The following is a 27,644-nucleotide window of genomic DNA, read 5'->3' as shown; positions in this document are numbered from 1 at the left end:
ATTTGTTGTTTTTGTTGGTAAGGTACAAGTGGCAATAACAATCTCTGCTCACTTTATTTAAACTTAATGAAAAGTGTTTCACTGTTTCTTCTTTAACTTTTTTTTTTCTGTAGCTACGTGGGATATAAGAATATAAATAAAAATATAGGTATTTCTGTGCTTTCACTTTGTAGAAAAATAAAGAAGAGAAAGGAATAACATAAAATTCTCAACTACTAACTTTTTCTCAGCCATTTCTGATTCTTAGAAAAGTTGTGATATTTAGGGTGCTTCCCAGGTGGTACTAGGTATTTTTAATGTTTTGGTGCAGTTGTTAAGTGATTAAAAAATTCAGAATAAGAAAAACTGGTTCTGTAATATAAGGTTATAGCAGTATGGAGATCGGTAAATAATGCTTTGAAAGGTACACTAATATATTTTAGTATTAATTTTAGGTGAAAATTGATTGCTTAATGAGAACATACAGATTACTTATGTTTTTCTTATCCTTTACTTTTTTTTTAAACAAGTGGTAAATGAGAATGTCAGCCTCGTGATCTCTCGCCAGTTGCTGACTGATTTCTGCACCCATCTCCCTAACCTGCCTGATAGCACAGCCAAAGAAATCTATCATTTCACCTTGGAAAAGATCCAGCCTAGAGTCATTTCATTTGAGGAGCAGGTAAATACCTAGAGCAGTGATTTTTGTTTTATTTTTAGGAATCTGTTTATTATGTTTTCTTTTTTTTAATGGAAGTATTGTTGACGTATACTATTATAAGCCTCAGGTGTATGGTATAATGATTCACAAGTTTTACAGGTTATATCCTATTTATAGTTAATATTATAAAATATTGGCCATTAAGAGTGGTGATTTTTATTTTTATTTTTTTTTTATTTTATTATTTTTTTTTAAGAGTGGTGATTTTTAAACCTGAGATAGCAGCAATTATTTTGAGAGATACTATTAAATGTTTAAAGGTGATAATCATTCAATTTTATTTTTACAAAACAGTGTGCCAAACAGCATTTTTCAACATAAGATCAAATAAGTATTATGATATTTTAACTCCAGTTGACATTTGCTCATATGCTATAATTTGCTTTTATGAACCAAAGATTACTTTTTAGATTATTTTGTTTTTGAAAATTATTTATTTAGGACTGTGTTGGGTCTTCATTGCTGTGCAGGCTTTTCTGTAGTTGTGGCGACCAGGGGCTACTCTCTAGTTGCGGTACGAAGGCTCCTCATTGCAGTGGCTTCTCTTGTTGCGGAGTGCAGGCTCTAGGCACACAGGCTCAGTAGTTGTGGCTCATGGGCTTAGTTGCTCCTCAAGAAGTGGAATTCTTCCTGATCCAGGGATCAAACCTGTGTCCCCTGCATTGGCAGGCAGATTCTTTACCACCAGACATCCAGGGAAGCCCTAGATTATTTTTAAAAATCAATAAATTGTTAATTAGGCTGAGAACATAGGAGAACTCCAGCATTACATGTGCAGTAACACAAAAGCAGAACTTAATATTTAAATTATTGCCATAATCCACGTTACAGAAATGTGCTAGTTCAGTGTCTTAATATTTTATGACTGCAAAGTTCACAAAAGAAATTTGGATAGTCTAGGTAAACTTTTACTATTTACTCGCCTGCATAATATGTTGAATAAGAGCCTTGTCATAATAAATTATCATTCTGTTTATTTTAATTAGTTACTAATATCAGTGGAAATAACTTAACCCGTATACTTCCTATTCCAGGTTGCTTCCATAAGACAGCATCTTGCATCCATATATGAAAAAGAAGAAGATTGGAGAAATGCAGCCCAAGTGTTGGTGGGAATTCCTTTGGAAACAGGACAAAAGTATAGTAAATAGTGGATATTGGATGGATACGTGTAACTGTTCACTCACTTTTCTCTTCCATTTTAGTACAGGAAACAGATAATGAACAATTTAATGAATAAATAGATAAATTTTGTACTATGTTAGAAGCTGATAAGGGCTATGGAGAAAGGGGGTAAAGTGGGGGGCGGGATGTGTTACCAAATAGGGTGGTTAGAGTGGCAGGGTGGTCCTGATAGCACCTTTCTAAACACTTGAAGTGGGTAACGGAGTGGCCGTGCGCTCCCTGAGAGAAGAGTATCGGTAGCTCCTCTTGGAGAGGATGGCTAGTGCAAAGGTCGTAAGATGGGAGCTTACTCAGAGTGTTTTAAGAAGATCAGGGAGACCACTGTGGGTGGAGTGAGCAATGGGGAAAGTGACAGAGGGTGAGATCAGAGAGGAATGGGGACCAGAGTACATGGGGTCTTGTCAGTCACTGTAAGGCCTGCGGCATTTTTCTAAGTGAAATGATGAAAAGCCTTTGAGGGATTTTGTACAGAGGACTGACATGATCTGAGTTATATTTCATTTTTTAAGAAAGCATTTATTTATTTGGCTGCGTCAGGTCTTAAGTTGTGGCCCGCAGGCTCTTTGTTGTGGTGCCTGGGCTTCTCTAGTTGTGATTCGTGGGCTCAGTAGTTACATCGCATGCGCTTAGTTGCCCCACGGTATGTGGGATTCTTAGTTCCCTGAAGGGATCAAACCCACGTCCCTGCATTGGAGTGTGAGTTCTTAACCACTGGACCATAAGGGAAGTCCCTGACATATTGTAAAGAGTCACTGTAACTACTGGGTTGAGAATAAACTGCAGGCATGCAGTGATAGAAGTAGGGACATTAGCTGAGAGGCTTATCTCATTACTGCAGGTGAGATAGAGATTGTGAGAAATGTTGGACTTTGAATATGCTTTTAAGGTAAAGCTAAGGATTTCTTGACAGCTTGGATATAAGAAAAAGAGCCAAGAGAAGTCCTGAGTTTTGGTTTGAACAACTGGAAAAACAGTTGCCATCTACTGAACGATAAAGAATAGGTTTTGAGGGAAGAGCAAGAGTTCTGTTTTGGACATGTGATAACCAAGTGGAAATACCTAGGAGAGAGTTGAATTTGTTAGTCTGGAGTTTAGAAGAGAGGTCTGGACTAGCGATGTATTGACACCTGTGGGAACCATTGACATATAAATGGAATTTAAAGCCATTAGATTGGATGAGATCTCTGAGGCAGGGCACATAGGTAGAGAAGGGGACTGAGTACTGGTATTCTGACATTAAGAGGTCAGGGCAGGAGGGAGATGAAGCGGGTGAGGATTGTCCATTGGGGTAAGAGGAGAACCAGGAGAACGTGGAGTGTGATATCTGCGGAGCCAGACGAGGAAGGTGTGTCAGGAAGGAGCAAGTGACCAGTGTGGTGGTAATGGTCACATAAGAGGCGGAGCTGAAGGTTAACCGTAAGAGTGAGTATGTGGAGATCATTGGTGGCCTTGACGGAAGCTGGTTTGGTGAAATGGTGAGAGCAAAAGCCCGACTGGAGTTGTTCACAAGAGAATGGGAAGAGAAGAACGGGAGATGGTGAGCGTGGGCAAGTCCTCAGGGAAGCGTTCACAAAAGGAAGCAGAGAAGTAGGGCAGAAGATGACAGGTAGGTAGAGATTGTTTTGTTCTTTGATGCTTCAGTGGAAGGCACAACTCTGATCTTGGGGAGTAATGGAGGGGGTTCTTGCAGGAGTAGCCTGGAGGGGAAGGAATCCAGTGGAGGGATAGTCTTCAGAGAGGCCAGCAGATAGTTCATACTTGGCAGAGTTTCTCAGTCTTGGCACTGTTGGCACTTTAGGTTGGATTGCTCCTTGTTGTGGAGGCAGTGCTAGGTATTGCAGATGTGTAGCAGCACCAGGGGCCTCTACTCACTGGATGCCAGTGGCGCCCCTACTCCTAGTTGTGACTGTCAAAAATGCAGACATCGCCAAATAGTCCCTGGTGGGCAGACTAGTCCCCAGGGATCTACCCTGACAGCCAGGAGCACAGAGTATATGGTGCAGATGTTAGTAATATGGTGGTGGAGCTTGTGTAAGTACTCTGATTATTTCAGTATTCTTAGTGAAGTTGGAATCAGAGTCATCAGCTGATAGGGGTGGGTGTAGTGAGGTTGAAGAGATACAAGAATATCAGAAAAATTTTCCAGGAGAGTGGGATAGTAAATAGACTAAAGATGTACAGTATACTTGACAGCATTAAGGCTTGTTTAACAGTCATAGTCTGTAAAATGAGATCAGTCAGATTGGGTGGGTGTTTTTCTCCATCAGAGTTCAGCTACATGGTTGTAAGAAAGGAGTGGATGAACTCTCCGATTTAACCAGCATTTTGATTTTACCCAACAAGTACAACAGCATGAGAGGGACTAGGCAGATGAGTGCATGTGCAATTCAGTGATGATAACGATTGGCCATAGGGGTTAAGTGAGGTCAGAAGGAAAGTGAGGCTTTTAAGGAGAAAAATAGAGTAACAATGTAATAGGATCACTGGTTTGGGGTCACAGTGAGTTCAGTGGATTTTGAGGTTTGAGATACTAGAGAAAATGAAATGGAAGAATAGTTAGAAAAATTAAGATGATAGTTTGCAACTCTTATTCAGCCAATCTTGCCTTTGATATGATTTTTAAAAAATATTTATAGTTCTTTATATTGTACAAAAAAGAATGAAAGTTGTGAAACTCTTGGTTGTATTATTGAACACACTTCCTTTTTCAGTTGGCAACTATAAAAATACCAACTAAATGACAAAAAATATTTTCAGTTACTTCTCTACTCTTTCACCAGGTGAATAAGGGATTCTTATTTTGTCTTCCTTAATATTTGTGGTCATAAGGCAAACACTACTTCAGGTATCTTGCCTTTTGTGTGAAATGATGCCCCTTGAAAAAGCAGTCAGTATATGAAAAAGCCTTTATATATATAGATGTTGAATTTTGTTTTCTAAGGCTTCTTGTTAATTCGGTTTTTTCCTTTGATAGTTTGAAAAGGCTGAAAAAGTAAACGTGTTAGTTTCTCGTTCGAGTCTGACTCTGTAACCCCATAGACTGTAGCCTGCTAGGCTCTTCTGTCCATGGAATTCTCCAGGCCAGAATACTGGAACGGGTTGCCATTCCCTTCTCCAGGGGATCTTCCTGACCCATGGATCGAACTTAGGTCTCCTGCACTGTAGGCAGATTCTTTACCATCTGAACCTCCATGGAAGCCTCTGAAAAGGCTGAGGGCTTTCTTAATTGCTTTGGTCTTATTCTGTCTGGAGCAATGTCTTGTTAGTCCAGAGCAAATGATTTATTTTCATTGGTAGTTGACATAAATATACATACTGTTCTTTGCAGTGGTGGTTATTAATGTTTTGAGAGTACTGTAACATTATCTGTGAGGATACCAAGCACTGAAAATTCTGTGGTTTTCTAAACAAGTTTAAGTGATTTGGATAAATTATTGAGAGCTTGTTTCCCTAAAAAAGGATTCATTCTGGTTATGAAAGTAATAGATATACTAGATATACTTGGCATAAAAAATGAAAATGCAGAAAAATACGGTGCTGTTTATAGCAATTTATGTAAATATGAGTTGTGAATGGAGATAATAGAAACTATTAATAATATATGACTTACGGAAAATTTTGAATTGATACAAAATTTTTTGAAGAATTAGTTTCAAAGTTAGGGTCAAGTCAGTTGTAAACTCTATTCTTGCCACGTGGTAACACCAATTTTTCTGGTGAGTAGAATTTACTTTTCTGTGAGGGTGAATCTTGAATTATGTGAGTTTTAAATTACATAAGGTCTTCAGTTATGCATTCCTTGCATATAAATGTGACCTTTGGGATAAGAAGAAAAAGAAAAACTACCTGTATTATCACTCCAAGAAATAATTACAATTCCTCTCTTGAAGTATGTATGTAGAAATACATTTTGATAGTGTTTTTATGTACTTTTTTATGTGAAAACTTATGGCTTTTATCAGAAATAATTATTATAATAATGACACTGTATAGAATTATTTTATATATATTACTGTGTAGTATCTGTCATCTTTATGTACCACAACCTAATTAATTACCATAAATACCACTATGGGTGATTTCCATTTTTTCCTATTATGGATATTTATGAATAACTTTACAAATGAATATCTGTACATGTATATGTGTGCACATGCATGATTTTTTGGGGGGATTTGGTTTCTAGGGGTAGAATATAGTAGGTAAAGAGTATATGCATTTTAAAGGATTCAAAGAATGGTTGGAGAGCATACTGCCAAATTGTTGTCCAGGATGGAGGTACATGCCCAGAGTTCTTTTGGTGGTACATGATATGTCCTTGAACTGGGCTTTTTAAAATTTTTTTTTAAAAAGATCTTTGATTTGTGAGATTATCTGAGGATTAGAAGAAGCTAAAATAGCCATGAATAATGACAAAAATAATGAAAACTCAGTAAAATTTATTTTGGAAATGTTTTTTAGCTTCTCTGTGTTTTTCCAATGCAGTAAAAAGTTTGAGTCCCTTATAGTATAACAGAATATATGAGTACATATCAGGAAAAAATAACTTATTTTCTACCACCCGTAAAAATTTTCTTGGTGAAATAGTCATTCTGTGTCTTCCTGTTATTGCCTAGACAGTACAATGTTGATTATAAACTAGAGACCTATCTGAAGATTGCTCGGCTATATCTGGAGGACGATGATCCAGTCCAGGCAGAGGCTTACATAAATCGGGCATCGTTGCTCCAGAATGAATCAACCAATGAACAGTTACAGATACATTATAAGGTAACAGATAAACTGATTTGGAATTAATTTTGTATTGGAGAATCCCACAATATTAAGGTGCTCCAGAATATCTGATAAATGCTGTTGTTATACATTAGAATTTCTCTTTTCTTTTGCTTTTTAATTTTTCCCCCTAATTGAAACATTTTCCCTCTTATAGGTATGCTATGCACGTGTTCTTGATTATAGAAGAAAATTCATTGAAGCTGCACAGAGGTACAATGAACTCTCTTACAAGACAATAGTGCATGAAAGTGAAAGACTAGAGGCCTTAAAACATGCTCTGCACTGTACCATCTTAGCGTCAGCAGGTAAACACATCATTTGTGCTTTAATGAACAGAAAGCTATCTTTGCTTAATAACTTTAGGTTCGTTGCTATCCACTGGAGAAGGGATAGACTACCCACTCCAATATTCTTGGGCTTCCCTGGTGGCTTAGCTGGTAAAGAATCCGCCTGCAATGTGGGAGACCTGGGTTCGATCCCTGGGTTGGGAAGATCCCCTGGAGAAGGGAAAGGCTACCCACTCTAGTATTCTGACCTGGAGAATTCCACGGACTGTATGGTCCATGGGGTCGCAAAGAGTTGGACATGACGGAGTGACTTTCACTGCTATTTGAGGATTTGGTGAGAAACTGTTCTTCAAGAGGATGTCTTATTAATACAATTGTGGTTAATTTAATTAAAACATTTAAGCAGTAAGAGTAGGTTGCTAACTTAAGGCGTTTTAAAAATATGTATTTACCAGCCTGTTACCCACAGATATTAGGAACTGTTAAGAGATAATTTGAAGGTTAGTTCTGCTAAAATATCACTGAATAAAATGGATATTAAATTGACAGTTACACAAAGGGAAATGAAAATTAAAATCTAGAAATGGATGATATAATTAATGTACTGCTTTGGGGATTTTTAAAAATTTTTTATTTTCAAGCCTCAGTTTTAGACCTGGCACTTATCTTTTTCTCCAATAAATATAAGTAGTAAACTATCCTTTGTCTTTTTCACTAAACTACAGCATGTAAATCATTCAACTTATAAAGCAGGAAAGGGCATTGAGAGGAAATGCTGATAATTCTAAGCCATGGCATTTCTAAATCATTTTATAATGTTTGTTTTTGAACTGTGTTTAGTTGAGAGCATAATGACATATTCAGACTACACATTTCATTCACTATGAAGCAGTGATCTTATTTTTTTTTTGTTACTGAAAAGAGTACATAAAATGGTACCACTTCCAACTCTGAAGAACTATTACTGATTTCTTCTATCTCTTTCAGTATATAAGTGTGTATCCTCCTTTTTATACACAAATTATAACATGATATACAAACTTTTGCAAGGTGCTTTTTTTATGTGGCTATCCATCACAGTAGTCTTTCTACAACTCATAAAACTCATTCTTTTTTATTTTCTATCCTTTGGCTTTATCATAATTAGTCAATTACAATGCTGTAGTGGTTATATGAATATGTATAGGTTAAATTCTTGAATCTAAGGGTACATACATTTAAAATTTTGATAGAAATTAAAGTTGCCTTTTAACGTTACCCTCTAAACAAAAATATCTGTGTGTACCTAATTGTTGTTGTGTTGTTCAGTTGCTTAGTTGTGTCTGACTCTTTGTGACCCCATGGACTGTAGCAAGCCATACTTCCCTGTCCTTCACTATCTCTTGGAGTTTGCTCAAGTTCATGTCCATTGGATTAGTGATACTGTCTAACCATCTCATCCTCTGCCGCCCTGTTCTCCTTTTGCCTTCAGTCTTTGCCAGCATCAAGGTCTTTTCCAATGTACCTGGTTACTCACACACATATTTCTAAATTTTTTTATCCTTACTAACCTGGTAAAAGAAAGGTAATATTTCATTCTAGTTTTAATTTGCATTTTACTTACTATGAATGCTTTTGAGCATCTCTTCATGTGTTTAAAAAAAATCATTATTGAAAAACCCTTTTTTTTTTTGGAGTAAATTATCATCTGTTTATGTTCATTAGCCATTTTTTATCTTTTTCTTATAAAAACAGTTCACATATATAAGAAATTAACAAGTTTTTCTCCCAGTTTATTATCTCTTTTTTGGCTTTATTTATGAATTTTTGCCATTAAGAAACTTTAGAATTTTATATAGTTAAATATTTTAATCTTTTATAGCTTCGGGGTTTTGTTGACTTGCTTAAAAGGTCTTTCCTATTCTGAAATTATATAGTTTAGATTCCTTCATGTTTTCTTCTGGTATAAGTTCTTGAATCCTCTGATCTTTCAGTTCAGTTCAGTTGCTCAGTCATGTCTGACTCTTTGTGACCCCATGAACTGTAGCATGCCAGGCCTCTCTGTCCATCACCAGCTCCTGGAGTTTACCCCAACTCATGTCCATTGAGTCGGTGATGCCATCCAACCATCTCATCCTCTTTCATCCCCTTCTCCTCTTGCCCTCAATCTTACCCAGCATCAGGGTCTTTTCAAAGGAGTTAGCTGTTCGCATCAGGTGGCCAAAGTATTGGAGTTTCAGCTTCAGCATCAGTCCTTCCAATGAACACCCAGGACTGATCTCCTTTAGGAAGGACTGGTTGGATCTCCTTGCAGTCCAAGGGACTCTCAAGAGTCTTCTCCAACACCACAGTTCAAAAGTATCAATTCTTTGGCACTCAGCTTTCTTTATGGGTCCAGCTCTCATCTCCATACATGACCACTGGAAAAACCATAGCCTAGACCAGATGGACCTTTGTTGACAAAGTAATGTCTCTGCTTTTTAATATGCTATCTAGGTTGGTCGTAACTTTCCTTCCAAGGAATAAGCGTCTTTTAATTTCATGGCTGCAATCACCATCTGCAGTGATTTAGACTGTGAAAAATTGAGAACCCTAGAGAGCTTTTGTTTATGTAGAGTATATCTGCTGTTTAGTGTATTAGAAATTGAAGTGAGTAATTTAAAAATATTTATTAATTCATTTAAAGGTAACAATAATAGATCTGTTGCATATAAACATAAGTGACTTTTTTGGACATACCACATGGCTTAGTTCCTGACCAGGAATTGAACTCACATCCTCTTTGGTGGAAGTGTGGAGTCCTAACACTGGGACCATCAAAGAAGTCCATGCTTGTTTTTCTAAGTGGCTAGTTATTTGACTTGGCATTCTTTATTGAATTATGCATCCTTTTTCTCCCTATTGATTTGAAGCACATTATAATAGATTTCTGGACATAGTATTCTGTTCCATTAATTAGCCTGTGTATTTATGAATGTACTAATACTATGCTCTTCAAATTAATATAGCTTTATCTTTGTAGTGTCTTATTATTAGCAGATCTTCTTACTCTTCATTACTCTTTTCTAAATTTTCCTGGCTTTTTGTTATATTTGCTTTCTCTCTCTGTCTCGCTCACACACACGTCTTGAGGTATCATTTTAAAGTTATTTGAAGGCCATCTTGACACTCCTTCATATGTCATGATGTGTCTCCTAAGAATAGAAACATTTTTTTCTGTGTAACTGCAATACCATTATCATCCCTAAAAAAGTTAACAGTGATTCCACTGTAGAATTTAGCAGCTGGTCCATATTATCACTGCCTCAGTTAGCTCAAGGATGTCTTTTATACCTGCCTTTTTCATCTTAAATAAGGAGCAACATTATGTGTGGTATTTGGTGATTATGACTCTTTAGATTCTTTTAGTCTAGAAGAATTTCCTCATTCTCCCTGCCCCCAACTTTATTGTGGTATAGTTCACATACCACATTGTATGTAGTTTCCTCACTTTAAAAAAATATACTTTTGTAGCCAATTAAGCCCACTGTGCTCTTTTCCCCGTGGGGGCCCAGTGTGCAGTGGCTGCAAACAGCAGCCTCCTCGGTAGTGTATGCAGCCTGCTGCCTGTGCAGGTTGCCCTAAGGGACCTTGGATACAGCTCTTTCCAGTGGACTTCCATGACTGGCATGCTCTTCCCAGTCTAGGCTCCAGACAGGTATGCGTGGCGCCTTTGGAAAGCCCTGGGGTGCACTCGCCAGGGTCCACATTGGCCAAGTTATTATAATGTCCATCCACACTGAGCTGCAGAACAAGGAGCATGTGACTGAGGCCCTCTGTGGGGCCAAGGTCAAGTTCCCTGGCCGCCAGAGGATCTACATCTCCAAGAACTGGGCATTTACTAAGTTTAGTGCAGATGAACTTTAAAACATGGTGGCAGGAAAGCAGCTCATCCAGGTGGTGAGGGGTCACATATTATATATACAACCCTAATGGTGGCACTCTGGAAAAATGAGGGGCCCTGCCCTTAGGAGAGCCTTGGCGCTGTCCCCTCCTTCCTCTTGCCCACCGATGAATCTTACTTTTCTGTCCAAATATATATATATATATATTTATATAGACTTTGAAGTTATTATATAGAATGTCCGTCATCCTAGATTTTTTGATCTACATGTTATGTAATTTACTTAGTTACACAGTCGTGTCTGACTCTTTGCAACCCCATGGACTGTAGCCCTCAAGGTTCCTCTGTCCGTGGAATTTTCTAGGCAAGAGTATTGGAGTGAGTTGCCATTTGCTCCTCCAGGGGATCTTCCCCACCCAGGGATTGAACCTGTATCCCTTGTGTCTCCTGCATTGGCAGGTGGATTCTTTACACGGTGCCACCTGGGAAGCCCTTTTTGATATATATATATGCATATATATATATATATTTAATTTATTCCTTAATCCCGTAGATTCCTTATAAAATAGCAGTTATAGCCAGAGGTTATATTAATTCAGGTTAAATTTTTTTCTGGCAAGAATACCTTATAATGATACTATGTAGTTGCTGTTGAATCACGTCAGAGAGCACATACTGCTACCTTGTCCCACCGTTAGTGATGCTGAGTTTGTTCATTTAATTAAGGTAGAAACTCCATTGTAAAGGTACATTGGCCTCTTTGTCTTTTGTAAGCAATTCATGGGGTGCTGCTTTAACACCACAAAAATTCTGTTTTCCAAATTCCTTCCCATAATTTAATATCTGTTAATAATCCTTGCTAGATCACTCTTTGCATGTAATATAAAATGAAAATGAAAAATGGTGAATTATTCATTCTTTGCTCCTTTTTTTTTTTTTCAAATATCACTGTGAACTTTTTCTCTGCTTATCTTCTGCATGTAGAAGCACACAAAACTGTACATACAGAAACATGTATGTACAGAAAACATGTACACACAGAAAACTGTACATATCAAAAGTATACGCTTCAGTGAGTTGTCACAGATGAACACCATCATGTAGTCAGTGTGCAGAAAAAGAAACAAAATATTACTAGCACCCTGAGAGCCTCTGTCCTGCTTTCTCCTAATCACTAGCCCTAACCCCCAACCTCTAATAGTGGTCATTAATATATATTGGTTTTGCCTGCTTCTTATATTTATATAAGTGAAATCATGTAGTACATATACTCTTTTTTTTTTTAATATACTCTTGTCTTTCTTCTTTTGGTCAACTTTATGAAATTTATCCACATTGTTACACATATTTTGTTCATTTTGGTTGTTATGTGGTATCCCATTCTGTGAATATACCACGTTGTTTATCCTATTGCCTTGTCATTGGCTATTAGTAATAGTACTGCTCTGAATATTCTTGCATATTTGACTCAGTTTTTAAAATTTATTTGTGTGTTACAATAAAATATAGTTGTGATTCTTTTTGATGCTCAAGTTGTCCCAGATATGACCAAATTATGTCTTTTTGACATGGCCCCCTGTTAGTCTTTGAGTACTTGCCTGATATGTAGTATAAAAAGATGCCTTAGGCTCCTTTTGTATTTTCCCTGCCCCAGATGTGAAATCAGCTATTTTTTAAGAATTTCTAGTTCCTCTTAATGAGGTTAGCAAGATCAGGATACTAGGTATGCTCGCTGATGCTGGGTGTCATTGTCATTAGGCTCTTTCAGTATATAGAGCTAAAAATAAATTTAAAAAGAAAAAGTCTGTTCATAGTTTTATTTCCATTAGTTCACTTTTTAATGTCATCAGTTATCATGTGATTTTTCACCACTTAAAGGTACTCGAAGGTATAAATTGAGACTATGAAAATCAAGTTTTCCATCTGAGAAATGTTTGTTCATCTTTCATCAGTTTTTTATCATTACCAAAAGTATGCATGTTTGTTATAGAAATATAAATAAGCAAGAAGAAGAAAATAGCAATTAGCTATAATTTGAGCCATTTGTAACATTTTGGCATACGATTGGTTCTCCATATCCATGGGTTCTGCATCTGCAAATTCAACCAACCGTGGGTTAAAAATATTTGGGGAAAAAATTTTTAGGAAGTTCCAAAAGCAAAACTTGAATTTGCTGGTGCCAGCCAGAACTATTTACATAGCATTTACATTGTATTAGGTATTACACATAATCTGGAGATGATCTAAAATATAAGGGAGGATATATGAAGGTGGTGCAAATAGAACATCATTTTACTTAAGTGACTTTTGCATCGGCAGGTTTTGGCATTTATGAGGGAGTCTTGGAACCAGTCCCTGTTGGCTACTGAGAGAATGATTGTGTATCATAGTCTTCACAAATGAATATACAGCTGGTCCTTATTATTCACAGATTCCATGTAGGTGAATCTACCTGCTTGCTAAAATTTGTCACCCCCTCCCAAATCAATGCTTGAGGTGCTTTTATAGTCATATGCAGACGTGTGCAGAGCAGCAAAAAATCTGAGCCCCTCTACTTATACTGTTTCCAGCAGATGTCAAACAAGGTGGTATTCTACATTGTTTCAGCTCTCCTACTATAAACAAATGTCCTTTTTTTGTGGTCTATGTGATACTCTTCACATTTTCATGCATTTGTTGATGGTTTTGCTGTTTTTAAATGGTCCCTAAGCATAGTGCCATAGTATTATCTTGTGTACTCAAGTGTGGGAAGTCTGTGATGTGTCTTATGGAGAATATACATGTGTTAAGTTAGATAAGTTCTTTCAGGCATGAGTTATAGTGTAAACCATAAGTTAGGGTGCCTTTAAACGAACACACAAGACAAGATTACATGTTGACCAGCTGACAAAAATGCTGCAACCAGAGGCTCATAAGAACCTAATCCTGTGTCAACCCTAGGAGCAGCAGTTGAGTATTCACTAATTCACTGTTGGCAGCGACTTTATAGGACTTAGCTACTACAAATAATGAGGATCAACTGCATATTTTAGTAGGCAAAAATGCAGTCCTAAGAAAGATTGTTTTTCATTGAAAAGAGAGTGAGAATATTTGATGCTCATTTGTTTCCCTTAGGACAGCAGCGTTCTCGGATGCTAGCTACTCTTTTTAAGGATGAAAGGTGCCAGCAGCTTGCTGCTTACGGAATCCTAGAGAAAATGTACCTAGATAGGATCATCAGAGGAAATCAACTTCAAGAATTTGCTGCCATGCTGATGCCTCACCAGAAAGCAACTACAGCTGATGGTAATGACTGCTTCTTATAAGTATGTGGTATTTTAGGTTACACTAGTGGAACGTATGTTAAATTTGAAGAGTCTTGATATCTTTCTGTAATATTTTTATCTAACGCTTGATAAAAAATGAATATTGACTGAAGATGAACATCATACTTGGACATGAGTTTGAAATATAAGGGTAGACCTATTGGAAAGCATTTTTTGGAATATTTTTTGGAAACTGAAAAGGCAGAAGAATTATAGGCTAGGCTTATAACACTCGATTTTTTTTAAAACTCAAACCATTTGGTAAGTACCTTAATGAATTTTAAACATCAGTTTGTAACAGAGCATAATTACCCAGTTCTATTTTAGATAGAGCAAAATTTGGCACAGTAGCTTGCACAAGCTCATTAAGGGGTAAGTGTTTCCAATAAGAATAGAACTTGGTGTTGTGTTTCCTACTATTTGCTTAAGTCAGACTGTCTTTGCTGGGAAAGAATTTTTAATAGATGCTTGTTCATAACATCAATAATTTTATATATGTTTATCTATAGAGATTTTAAGGTAACTTATAACAATAGCACACATGACTAAAAATATAGATGTAGACCACTAGAAATATGGAAAAGGTCAAGACAGACATGCAGATCTGTCAAACACATTGCCTTGGATTCACTGTCATCCCATATTGAAGAGAATCTAGTTGTATGGAATTATTTATGTAAGATTTGGCAAAAAGGTGTATATACCTCACCAGTCACTGCCCTAGTTCCCAGATTTACTAAAGCAATTATATTGACCTATTGAATTTCTTTTATTTAATTGTACATTAAGAAGCAAATAAATTAATTATTGTCTTTCTTTCTAAAGGAGATAATTTATTCTATAGGATATTCTTTATGCAGATAGTAAGAAAAATTCCATTTCAGTCTTAGGATTAGTTGTGATTCTCCCAACTCCTTGATTTAATTTAATTAAGTCTCCTTGATTTAATTTAAGTAATGTGAGTTGATAAACTGATTGATTTTCTTAATTTGATAGGCTGCTAGAAAGTTTAAAAAGTTAAACTTGTAGCCCACCTGTAATGGGTGTGTTTTGACCATTGCTATTCTTCTTTTTCTTTTTTAAGTTTCTTGTCTTCTGTGTATTCTGAGCAACTTTAATAAATTCTTTTGCAGGAAGTTATCTGATAAAAGCTAAATAAATAAGAAAAATTTTCCGGAACTGATGTAGTTAAACTTCAGATTTGACTTTGTGCTTTCTGGCCAAAGAAAGAAAAAATAAAATCAGATTACTCTTCTAAAATGAGGGATTCTAACTAGGATCTCTGAGAATGCAAATGATTTTCAAATTTCTCACAGGAGACTATGTATATAGGACAGGTATTTTGTCTTCTTCTTCCATTTTGGCCTTTATTACTTTATTTATTTTTCTTGACCATCTTTGTTTATTGTCATTACAGCCCCTAGGCTAGCAATCTTGAGACATAGTGTTGTTGTTGTTACTACAATTCAGTGGTTTTAGTATATTCCCAGGGCTTTACAGTGTTACTGCTAAGCTATTTTCTGCTCTGTAGATTTGCCTATTCTGATCATTTCATATAAATGGAATCATACAATATGTGATCTGTTGTGACTGGCTTCTTTCACTTAGCTTGATGTTTTCAAGGTTCATCTGTGTTGTAGTGTATATCGTACTTCATTCACTTTTATTGCCAAATAACATTGTGTTACCTCATTTTCTTTCATCAGTTGATGGACATTTAGGTTCTGCTGTGAACATTCATGTGAAAGTTTTTGTACGGACATAGGTTTTTAATTTTTTTAATTTTTAATTTTCTTGGATGTATATCTAGCAGTGGAATTACTGGGTCATATGGTAGCTAATGTCTGTACAAACGGAGAAGGCAATGGCACCCCACTCCAGTACTCTTGCCTGGGAAATCTCATGGACGGAGGAGCCTGGTGGGCTGCAGTCCATGGGGTCGCTATGAGTCAGACACGACTGAGCAACTGTACTTTCCCTTTTCACTGTCATGCATTGGAGCAGGAAATGGCAACCCACTCCAGTGTTCTTGCCTGGAGAATCCCAGGGACGGGGGAGCCTGGTGGGCTGCCGTCTATGGGGTCACACAGAGTCGGACACGACTGACGTGACTTAGCAGCAGCAGCAGCAGCAGCAGTCTGTACAAAAACTTTTACATGAATGTTCACAGCAGGGTTATTGATAGCAAAATGACCTAAATGCCCATCAACTGATAAAGAGGCGTGCTGCAGTCCCTGGGGTCGTAAAGAGCTGGACGTGACTGGGCAACTGAACAGCAGCGACAGCAACGGCAACATGGCACTGGGCTTAGTCTTTTGCAGAGCTGCAGACTGTTTTCCAACATGACTGCCCCAGTTCACATTCCTGTGTGTGAGGGTTCCGTTTTCTCCGTATTTTCTCCCACAGTTGTTATTATCTGTCTTATTGATTGTCTTCATACCCACTAGGATGACTAGTGTGTGGTATCTTGTTATGGTTTTGACTTGGATTTCCCTGAGGGCTTAATGATGTTGAACACCTTTTCGTATGCTTATTGGCCACTTTTAAATTGGGTTATTTGGTTTTTTATTATTAAATTGCGTGAATTCTTATGTATTCTAGATGTTATCATTGCCAGATAAATATCTTCTCCCATTGTGTGTGTTGTTTCTTCACTGTTGATGATATCTTCTGAAACCCAGAAGTTATTAATTTTTATGAAATCCAATTTGTGTTTTTTCTTTTGTTGCTTGTGCTTTAAGTGTTGTATCTAAAAGGCTGTTGCCTAATCCAGGGTCATAAAAAGTTGCTCTGTTTTCTTCTGTAAGTTTTATAATTTCAGCTCTTACAGTTAGATCTTTGATTAATGTTGAGTTAATTTTTGTATGTGGTGTGAAGTAGGAGTCCAACTTTACTTTGCCTGTGAGTATTCAGTTGTCCTAGCACCATTTGTTGGACTCTTATTTCCCCCACTGAATTACCTTGGCAATTTTGTTGACAATCAGTTGACTGTAAATGTGAGTTTATTTCTGGACTCTCAATTCTATTCCATTATTCTGTATGTTTGTCCTCACAGCAGAATTCCCCAGTCTTGATTGCTGTGTCTCAGCAATCTGATTTTTGAAATCAGAAAATTTGAGCCTTCCAGCTTTGTTCTTTTTCGAAATTGTTTTGGCTCCCCTGGGTCCTTTGAATTTCCGTGTGAATTTTAAGATGAGCTTGTCAATTTCTGTGAAGAAGCCAGCTGGGATTTTGTTAAGGACCACACTGAGCCTGTAGATCAATTTGGGGAGTTAACAATATTAAATCTTCCATATTTTCCTATTTATTTAGGTCTTTATATTGGAAAGTGGCTAAGAGAGTAGATCTTAAAAGTTCTCATCACAAGAAAAAAATTATAACTGTGAGGTGATGACGCTAGTTAATTAAACTGGTGATGATCATTTCATAGTATATACATATATCAACTCAGTGCGTTATACACCTTAAATGAATATAATGTTACATGTTAATTATATCTCAATAAAAGGGAAGAAAAGAATTGGGTGAGCCCAACAGTCTAACATTTTCAGGATGGGGCCTTAGGTCCAGAACTCTGTCAGGCCCGGTTTCATCTTTCTTAGGGGAGGATCCTATGCCTCATATCTCACAAAGGGATTTTGCCTTCCAAACATTTCTCACATTTGCCTCAGTACAGCGCGTGTGCAGTGCCCAGAGGAACAGAGACATTCCCATTGCTCTGTACGTTTTGACTTATCAAGCTTACAGAACAGATTGCATGATTGTTTTGCTGCTGCTTGCTGATGAAATTTGTGCTTATAGCAAGAGAAGAGAAAGTAATGAAACTGCTGACTAGTCTAAGGAAGCAAAACCCCAAATTCAGAGGACTAAATCTGTTCAGCTAATAAGGAACTACTTGCCAATCATCTTCTAAATTTTATTTTTGTTTAACTACGTTATAAAAAATGTATCAATTAGGGCATTTTGGTTGCTTTTAAAATTTTGGTAAGAATAAAGACAATGATTATGAATTATTACATGCCTGGAAATTTTTTTTTTTTTTTTTTTGGAAATTTTTTTTAAAAAAAGATGCGTCTATTAAGAGTGTAAGCCTAGTTTCAAAGTTATAACTTTCTTATTTATGTTTAAGGTTCTAGCATCTTGGACAGAGCTGTTATTGAACACAATTTATTGTCTGCAAGCAAATTATATAATAATATTACCTTTGAAGAACTTGGAGCCCTTTTAGAGATTCCTGCAGCTAAGGTATTTTCTTATTTGCAATACATAAAAAGGAAGTTAAGAGACTAAATCATTGATATAAAGAGAAAATAAAATACATACAGTTGGACCTCAATATCTGTGGATGAAAAACTTGTGGCTATGGAGGGGGCCAGCTGTATTCATTGTACTACTCCATTTTATGTAAGGGTCTGGAGCCTCCATAGATTTTGGTATCCAGGGCCCTCATGGAAACAACCCCCCATGGGCTGATATTGAGTGATGACTGTAATTGGTAAATATTGGCAGCTGTGACAAAAACATACATAAAAAGCCTCAGATAAATGGAAATAAATTATTTGAGTGTTAAAATAGTGCTATAATGGAATTAATTGTCTATGGTTTTGTATTTTTTTTAAGTTGTAATTTATGGTAAAGTAACCTAGAATGAAAATCTTAAAAGGGGTTCCAGGTTATGATTCCCATTTTGTAAGAATATCTTTGTTTCATATCTGTTCAGATCCTCTTCATAGTGGTTTCTGATTTTTAACTAACATTTGCCTCAGTTCTTTTTCCTGCCCTCTAATGACTATGGTAATATTCTAAGCTATTCTATTGTAACTTCTGTGGTTGATTTAACTTAAAAAGTTGCCTGTGTTATTAGGGAGTTGATTTCATTCTTAGTCATGATAAAGTTTGGTTGGCTGTGTATAAATTCTGGAAAAGTTCCAGTATTATTTAGAGGGCATTTCAGGTGTCATCTACAAAACATTCTTTTAATTTTAAATAACATAAAAGCAAGCAATCAACCTTACTTTTACTAACTTGTAGACCTTGAAGTCATGTAATTATGGTCACATCCCCTTTTATCTGTTAGAAAATACTAAATTAAAATTTCACTAACACAATGCCTTTACATGTATGCATTTATTACACAGTAAAGGCAGTGGAACAATTTTGGAACCAGGGCTTTAGTTACCATTAATAGATGGCTTTCTTCTTCAACTTTGAGGTATGATTCCTTGCCGAGACTAAGGGAAGTGAATATATTTTTAGCAGTAATTGCTAGTCACAGTCTGTTCAGGAATGAATTAGGGTTGATTATGAACATGGTCAGAGTTACCATAATGACTGTCACAGCCCAATTTCCTTAACAGACAGTAAACATGAAGTATGTCTTTAGAAATTAAGAGGGCCTTCTGCTCCCCTTTAATTGTCTTTTAAATCCTTTCATTTCTCTCTTAAATTTTAACACTCTTCCTCCTTTCAGTTTTTCCTTCAAAAAAATTACTGTCTTAAATAGTCTTGGGGTGATAAACAATGTGAAAACTGAAATGAAATAGAATAAGAAAAGCTACGGATTTTTTTTGAGGTGTGGATCCCAGAGAGAAGAATAATTGTGAGTTTGATTTTGAGCAGAGAGAAAAATTGCTAAGAGGGCTAGGTGCTTGTTCAAAATCTTACAAGAGAAACAGATCCCAGTTAACGTAAAATAATGGATTGTACGCGGAAAGAATTGGGGGATTAAACAGTCAGATTTCCAAGATTTGCTCTTGTAATGAACGGCAGATGAACACATACGTAAGGCTTAGTGATGGTCAGCTAACCCAAGAGCTTTCAATTCTGTTGATGAGCATATGTGAATAACTTGCTATGATAATTAAAATGTCTAAGAGTTTTTTTTTTTTTAAACAGGCAGAAAAGATAGCATCACAAATGATCACAGAAGGACGTATGAATGGATTTATTGATCAGATTGATGGAATAGTTCATTTTGAAAGTAAGAAGTTTTGCTTGGTTATAGCATAATGAAATGACAGTGTTGTGTATTTGTGATTAAAACATGCTGAGCAATTGCCGAGCATCTTCCTTTGACCCAGAGTCTTACTACTGGAATGAACTTATTTCCCAAAGAAATTGTTGTTGTTCAGCCACTCAGTTGGGTCTGACTCCTTGCGACCCCATGGACTGCAGCACGCCAGGCTTCCCATCCTTTACCATCAGCAGGAGCTTGCTCAGACTCATGTCCGTTGGGTCGGTGATGCCATCCAGCCATCTCATCCTCTGTCATCCCCTTCTCTTCCTGCCTTCAGTCTTTCCCAGCATCAGGGCCTTTTCCAGTGAGTCTGTTCTTCGCATCAGGTGGTCAAAGTATTGGAGCTTTCCTTTAGGATTGACTAGTTCAATCTCCTTGCAGTCCAAATGCAAGGAGAAAAAATTGAAACTGGGATTGTTATATTCATTCATGTACTCACCAAACATTTATTGACTACATACCATGTAACGGGTGTGTAGAAAAGACAGTTGCATTTCCTATTCAACAGCTCACTAAACTGATGGAGGCAGACAGAAAAGTAGATCTAGTGACTTTCTCATTTATCTTAATACCTCCTCAGCCCCTCTTCCCGCCTCATTTGTGCCCTGGACCTTACTGTACCAGAACCATTCTGCTTGGATAGTGTAACTTGAAATATCCCACTCTGGGCACGGCCTTTCCCCAGCCTTTCTATTGGTCTTTCTCAGGTACGTCTGCTTTACCTCTTCCTTGGCCGCACTGGAGCCTTCCATCTGTGACTTTCACTTTCTTCCTGTCATCCTAGCCCTTTAAGATTCTTTTAATTTATTATTTTAAAAAGTTACTTATATTTGGCTGTGCCAGGTCTCAGTGTGGTACGTGGGATCTGGGATCTTCAATCTTCATTGTGGCATGCAGGATCTTTTTATTATTTTTTTTAAGTTGCAGCATATGAACTCTTTAGTTGTGGCCTGTGGGATCTAGTTCCCTGACCAGGGATTGAACCCGGGTCCCCTGCATTGGGAGTACAGAGTCTTACCCACGGGACCTCCAGGGAAGTCTCCCTTTTTAAAGTTTTGCCATTCTTCCTATCCAGCTTCCTATCCAGTTCATGGTTCATCATTTCAGTTACTCTTTCACAGAGGCCCAGACCACTTGCCTGCTAACTCTATGTTCCTGCTGGCCAGCAGGTCTTCACCTTGAATGACCCCATCCTTCGGCTTTTCCAGGCCTGTCCTTGAGGAGCTAAACTAGGGTTGCTAGAGGAGAGTCAGAGTCCCAGATTGGTTGATACCACTGCAAATCCAGGTTCCTGGGTTCTCAACACTGCCTGGGACTCTTCATGCATTTCTCTAGTCCACTCTTTTTCCCTACTCTTCAGGGACTGTTTCAGATTTCAGTTTCCTAAATCTCTGACTTTTGTCCTCCTTCATTCAGGAGAAAACTGCATTTCTGGTTCACAGGGAGAAGAAAAAAAAGCTATTCATATGAAATTATCTTAACTTCTTTATCAGATTTATAAACTCCTAAATGTTAAATATAGATTGAATTCTGTCTTTTTCTTCTTTCGTGTTATACTGGAGATGGTTTCCATCTCTCTTTCTAGTTCTTCCACTTGGGATCCCTTCTCTGAACTCTACCACTCCCTACCCCCAAAAGAAATCTTTTTAAAGAACTTGAGCTTAGCAATTATTTTGTCCATTTTCATCCTCTTCCCCCCCCCTCTGTTGGCTTCTTTCTAGCGATATTTAAACATACTGGGGTCTCTTCTGTTTTTAGTAAAAATCCTTTTATCTTTCAGGCTTCATCTTGGCTTTACATCATATCGAATAGGATTGACCACTTACTCCTTTTTGATTGCCTCCCACCCTCTTGACTTCTGTCCTTCTCCTTCTTCACCCTGTTCTACTTCTCCTCCTTTTTCTCCAGGTATTCTTCCCAGCCATCTCTGTAGACTATTAAATGTAGACATTTAAATATTGGGGCTGCTTAGGACTTACTCCTCAGCCTTTTTCTCCTCGCTCTGCTGAGTTACCCTAGTAACCTAGTACCCTCTCATCTACTCCTATTGATCCATCTCTATGCAGACAATACTTAGATTTCTAGCGTAAATCTCTCTTCTGAGGCCTAGACTTAGAGGTTCTAATTGACAAGTAGGTGTTTCCCACCTGACTGCTTCGTGGGCGTCTCAGAAGAAACATACCCAAAACCACATTCACCATTTCCCCTCCATGCCTGCCTCTCTGAACAACCAACCAGCTATCCAGAACTGGAGTGTTCATTTTCTCCAGCACCCTTATCCTTGACCCCTTCTTTACTTTGCTGCCCAGAATCCTTTCAACTTTCTGTCTTATGTGTATCTAGAATCCACATACTTTTCTTCATTTGTTACTGTCACCAGTCTATTCTAAGCTCCCATACCCCCTTCTGGGCTTAAGAAATAGCCTCTTAACTTTTTCTCAAGTCTGCAATTGCTCCTTTCTAGTCCCATTGCCCTCCTATAGCCAGAGTGATCATGATCTTTGAAAAATGCAAACAGGCAGAAAAAAGAAAGAAAAACCAAATGATTCAATGTTACTCTATTCCATTACCTGCTAACTGAATGTAATTCCCCATTGAATTCCCAATTGAATGGTTTCCCCATCGCTTGTAGAGTAAAATTCTGCAGTCTCCTGAAGCTCCACCTGATCCTTAATGAACTTCTCATTCCAGTCCAGCCCACAGGGCTTTTTGTTTTCTCCAGCATTGTGAGTTCCTCCCCACATCAGACATTCCAAAATAGCCATCCCGTCACAGCCAGCCTCTCCACTCATCTTCTGTTTGTCCCCCTGTCTTAGTTTCAACAGCGTTAATCAATAATGATTTTCCTGACTCCTCAGTTTAGGAGTAGCTCTAAGTTATATGTTCTTGTCACCCTGAATTTCTTGCTAGCATTAATCATAATTATTTCCATTTCTGTAGCTCTTTGTCTAAATGCCTGTTTCTGTTACCAGGCTCAGCTTCCTAGTGATCAATATTAAGTGTTTCTTGTTCTCCATGGTATGTCCAACATCTTTTCCAGTGCTCTGCCTATTGTAAGTGGGAAATAATTATTGAATTAACAAATACAGTATATGATGAATAGTATAGCAGAGGGGTCACCAAGTAAAAGAGCAATTTATTTATTTATTTATTTTTTAAAAGAACAATTTAAATTAATGTTTGCTAACTTGATAGAATAGGGAATATTTTCCTTTCTAATTTTCTTAGATTAAAAAAATTGCAATGGTAAATCTGCTCTTATTAAGAAGTAAATTTCCACCAATGACTAAAGGAAGAGTCCGTAATATCTTTTCAGTTTCTCTTGCATTCCTCAACCCTACCTGTCTGGCACAGCTAGTATCAGTCTGAAATCTTGTCTGTCTTTCTACATGCTTGTAGAGACAAGTACAAAAAGGTAGATAGGGATTTTAAAAAATGGCGTCATACTTTAAAGTACATAGTATTCTACAAAGTGGCTTTTTTTTTTTTTAAGTTAATGTACTGTGAACATATTTTCAAGTCACTAGATATGAAATCTAATTTATTTGTTTTAATAGTTGTGTAGTTATTTCATGGAGTTCAACTATTCACCTGCTGATAGACATTCAGTTGGTTTCCTTGTGCAGATCTTTAAATCCTGGGACACTTAGTTCTCTAGAACGAAGTCTCAGAAGTTGCATACTTTGATGCTTCAGAGGATATATGTATTTTGATTAATAGCTACTACCAGCTTGTTTTCCAGAGAGCTGTAGCCATTTACACTTCCACCAACATGGGAGAATGAATTTTTAACAACTGGATATTTTTTTTCTTTTTATCTTTTGCCAGTTGTTGGGGGGAAATACTACATTATTGTCTTACTGTGCATTTCCTTGGCACTGATGAAGTTTAAATCTTTCCATGTATTGGTCATTAGCATTTTCTTGTCTGTGAATTGATGTTATTTTTTCTTACACATTTCCATCCTTTCTCCTCCATATCTTTCCTATTTCAATGTTACAGATACTTTTGTCATTCTATCAGTTGTGTTTCTATTAGGCAATGTGTACCATAAACCCTAACCCCAGACACATTTAAAAGCTTTTTTTGCAGCCAAATATGTCCATTTTTAACTTTATGTCTTTTGTGTTTTCTGTATTAATTAAGAAAGTCTCCTTCACTTTGGGGTTAAATTAATATTTAAATTTTATTTAATATTTTCTTTATTGTTTTATATTTACAAATTCAATCTCTAGTTCATTTTTGTGTATAATTTTCAGTCGTGGTCTAGCTGTTTTTTTTTTAAAGATAGATTGCCAATTATGTGTATATGATTTATGAAATAAAACATCCTTTCTGATCTTTGGAGTGTATTAGGTTTTAAATGGTGCTAGTTTTAAAGAAGCCAACTGCCAATGCAGGAAATGTGAGAGACGTGGATTTGATCCCTGGGTCGGGAAGATCCCGTGAAATAGGGCATGGCAACCTACTCCAGTATTATTGCCTGGAGAATCCCTTGGGCAGAGGAGCCTGGTGGGCTACAGTCCACAGGGTTGCAGAGTCAGACACGACTGAAGTGACTTAGCACGCACACAGGTTTCACAAATTAATTTGGATCTCTTTTTGTACTCTTTTCAGTTCCATGGATCTGTAACAATATTAGGTAATAAATTTATAATAGATTCTATTGTTGATAAAGCAGACCCTATCCCTCCACTACTATTTTTTAACTGAGTTGAGATGCACATATGTGGGATTAATCATTCTGTATCATTTAGTATGTTTACAATGTTGTACAACCACCACCTCTGCCTGATTCCAGAACATTTTTATCTTCTCAAATGGAAGCCCCATGCCCCTTAAGGACTTACTCCTCATACCTCTCTCTCTCCAGCCCCTGGCAACTAATTTCTGTTGTCTCTGTGGATTTACCTGTTCTGGATATTTGATATGAATGAAACCGTACAATATGTGACCTTTCGGCTTCTTTCACTTAATGTAGTGTTTTCAAGTTTCACTCATGTTATAACATGTAGTCAGTACTTTTTTCATTCCTTTTTAAGGCTGAATAATACTTAGTTGTGTAGATATACTGTAATCTTGCTTGTTTTTAATTTTCAAAATTATTTTGGCTATTCTCAAACATCAGTTTTTCCTTATTAACTTTAGTAATTTTATCTTGTTCAGGAAGCAAAACAGAGAAAGGAGGATTGTCTTGGAAATTTCTTTAAATTTATGTTTTAATAGAAAAGGACTGATATTTTTAAGATATTACATCTTTCCAGCTGGAAATGTGATTTGTATCTATTCAAGTTATTTTATGTCCTTTATTAAGATTTTATAGTTTTTTTTCCCTTCATTAATTCTGTGCCCAAATTTGTAAGTGTTGATGCTATTTTGGGTGGAACTTGCCCCATAGTTTTTCATTTCTAACTGCAGATTGCTGGTGTAGAGAAAAGCCTGCTAGATCATGAGGTTTTTTGTTTGGAGTTTAAATATTAAAATATTCTTTAGAGTCCAGTAGAGACAGTGTGGAGTAGATAAATAGACTTAACTTTCCCCAGCAGGTGGCAGTGTCTTATGAAGGTATAAAGTGAAAGAAAGTGAAAGTCGCTCAGTCCTGCTTGGACTCTTTGTGACCCCACAAGACTATGCAGTCCATGGAATTCTCCCAGGCCAGAATACTGGAGTGGGTAGCCTGTCCCTTCTCCAGGGATCTTATGAAGGTATAAACTGAGTGACAAAAGCACTTCAGTGCTTTGACTTCGGTGAAGTCGCCTTATTGTTGTGGTTGAGGTCGTTTGGTTGGTTTTATTTTGTGTACCTTTGTTTTGTTTTATACTCTGTACCAGTGATTAGAGTACTTTTCTTAACTGTTGCATAATTAGCTTAATTTTAGCAGCCAAGAGTTTTGAAGTAAACTTTTAAAAATCAGTGTTTCTGTATTTTGTCTTCTAACTCACGTTCACTATGGTTGCAAAGGAGTAACTTCAGTTTTGTACATTATTCCTTTTTTCTTTAGCACGAGAAGCCCTGCCAACATGGGACAAACAGATCCAGTCACTCTGTTTCCAGGTGAATAACCTGTTGGAGAAAATCAGTCAGACAGCACCAGAATGGACAGCACAAGCCATGGAGGCCCAGATGGCGCAGTGACTCCTTGCAGACCATCTGTGCACACTACATCTGTTTCCATGTTGTACGGATTCATTTCACTCTCTCAGAAACATTTGCATCATGACCTTACATATTTCAATCCCTTTTATGCTGGATTCTATTTAAAGAAGACATTATTAGAGCAGGAAGTACAAGCATTTAAAAGTACGTAGTTCCCATTTATTCAGGGTCTCTGTGTATCAAGCTAACTCAGATGTTTTGAAAGCTTTTTCTTTAAACAGAGTAAGTGAAATAACTGTGGCTAAGAAGTTTGGGATTTGTGATAACTTTGTAGTCATGTAAAACTTAAGCGCATTGTGCCTCTCCACATGTGGTTATTCTAATAAATGGAGAAGTGAGCCAAATATAAGTAGTAGTTTGTTTTTAATTAGTGAATAGTGTTTTGTTCCTTTTCCATTTCACTTAAAAGCAGACAATTATTTGTCCCTTATGCAAGAAGTGAGAAGATAAACCAAAAAGCCTCTTCCCTAGGTATTCACATTCACAGAGCCAAGAGTCAGCACGTGAAATACCTATACCAAGTCTGAGAGCACACAGTGGGGAATTTTTTATTTAGAGAAAGATCAGCAAAGACTCCTCAGAATCATTCTGGCCTCCCTTCATAGAGAAAATGGGGAAGGACTTTCAAAAAAGAGTTTGTAGGCAACTACCCGTTTCAACTCAAACATGTAAGGAGCTCAAGTAGTCACTCCATCCTCACAGCAAGAAAAGGTTTAACAGGTGGAAAAAAATCCATTCCTTTTCTTAGATCCACGAGAGAATTGAGGTCACAGGGCACACCACCACTCCCCAAACTGGAGAAATAAACAGAGTCACAGTAGAGGTCAGCTTACCAGGAGCAGACCAGCTTGGGCCAGTAACTGGTAAATAGCGAGATGGTAACTTTGACAAATTACTGGAGGCTAACTATGGACTTTTTCCTTGGAAGGAAAGTTATGACCAACCTAGATAGCATATTATAAAGCAGAGACATTACTTTGCCAACAAAGGTCCGTCTGGTCAAGGCTATGGTTTTTCCCGTGGTCACGTATGGATGTGAGAGTTGGACTGTGAAGAAAGCTGAGCGCCGAAAAATTGATGCTTTTGAACTATGGTGTTGGAGAAGGCTCTTGAGAGTCCCTTGGACTGCAAGGAGATCCAACCAGTGCATCCTAAAGGAGATCAGTCCTGGGTGTTCACTGGAAGGACTGATGCTGAAGCTGAAACTCCAGTACTTTGGCCACCTGATGCGAAGAGTTGACTCATTGGAAAAGACCGTGATGCTGGGAGGGATTGGGGGCAGGAGGAGAAGGGGATGACAGAGGATGAGATGGTTGGATGGCATCACTGACTCGACGAACATGGGTTTGAGTAGACT

General features: G+C 37.3%; 1 protein-coding gene and 1 non-coding gene across 3 annotated transcripts in view; both read left to right on the top strand.

The window, feature by feature from the left end:
• The window catches only part of COPS4 (COP9 signalosome subunit 4), a 39,486-nt gene extending 12,855 nt beyond the window's left edge, over positions 1-26,631 (top strand). The window contains exons 3-10 of one of the 2 annotated variants that reach the window (XM_043906319.1): positions 510-661; positions 1,735-1,838; positions 6,502-6,655; positions 6,816-6,966; positions 13,925-14,095; positions 18,245-18,360; positions 20,011-20,095; positions 26,133-26,631. In XM_043906319.1, coding sequence (XP_043762254.1) covers positions 510-661; positions 1,735-1,838; positions 6,502-6,655; positions 6,816-6,966; positions 13,925-14,095; positions 18,245-18,360; positions 20,011-20,095; positions 26,133-26,266 — 1,067 coding nt within the window. In that variant the 3' untranslated portion in view covers positions 26,267-26,631. The remainder of the gene's footprint in view (positions 1-509; positions 662-1,734; positions 1,839-6,501; positions 6,656-6,815; positions 6,967-13,924; positions 14,096-18,244; positions 18,361-20,010; positions 20,096-26,132) is intronic. The other variant, XM_043906321.1, reaches the window with a different exon arrangement.
• Positions 10,435-10,569, top strand: LOC122696667. The gene has a single exon (XR_006341801.1). It is a non-coding gene; the product is annotated as a small nucleolar RNA SNORA70 (small nucleolar RNA).
• Positions 26,632-27,644: the final 1,013 nt, after the last annotated feature.

This window comes from Cervus elaphus, chromosome 6 (assembly GCF_910594005.1).
Source record: "Cervus elaphus chromosome 6, mCerEla1.1, whole genome shotgun sequence".
NCBI lineage: Eukaryota > Metazoa > Chordata > Mammalia > Artiodactyla > Cervidae > Cervus > Cervus elaphus.
Note: the sequence above shows the minus strand (reverse complement) of the source record. Positions and strands in the feature narration are given on the sequence as shown.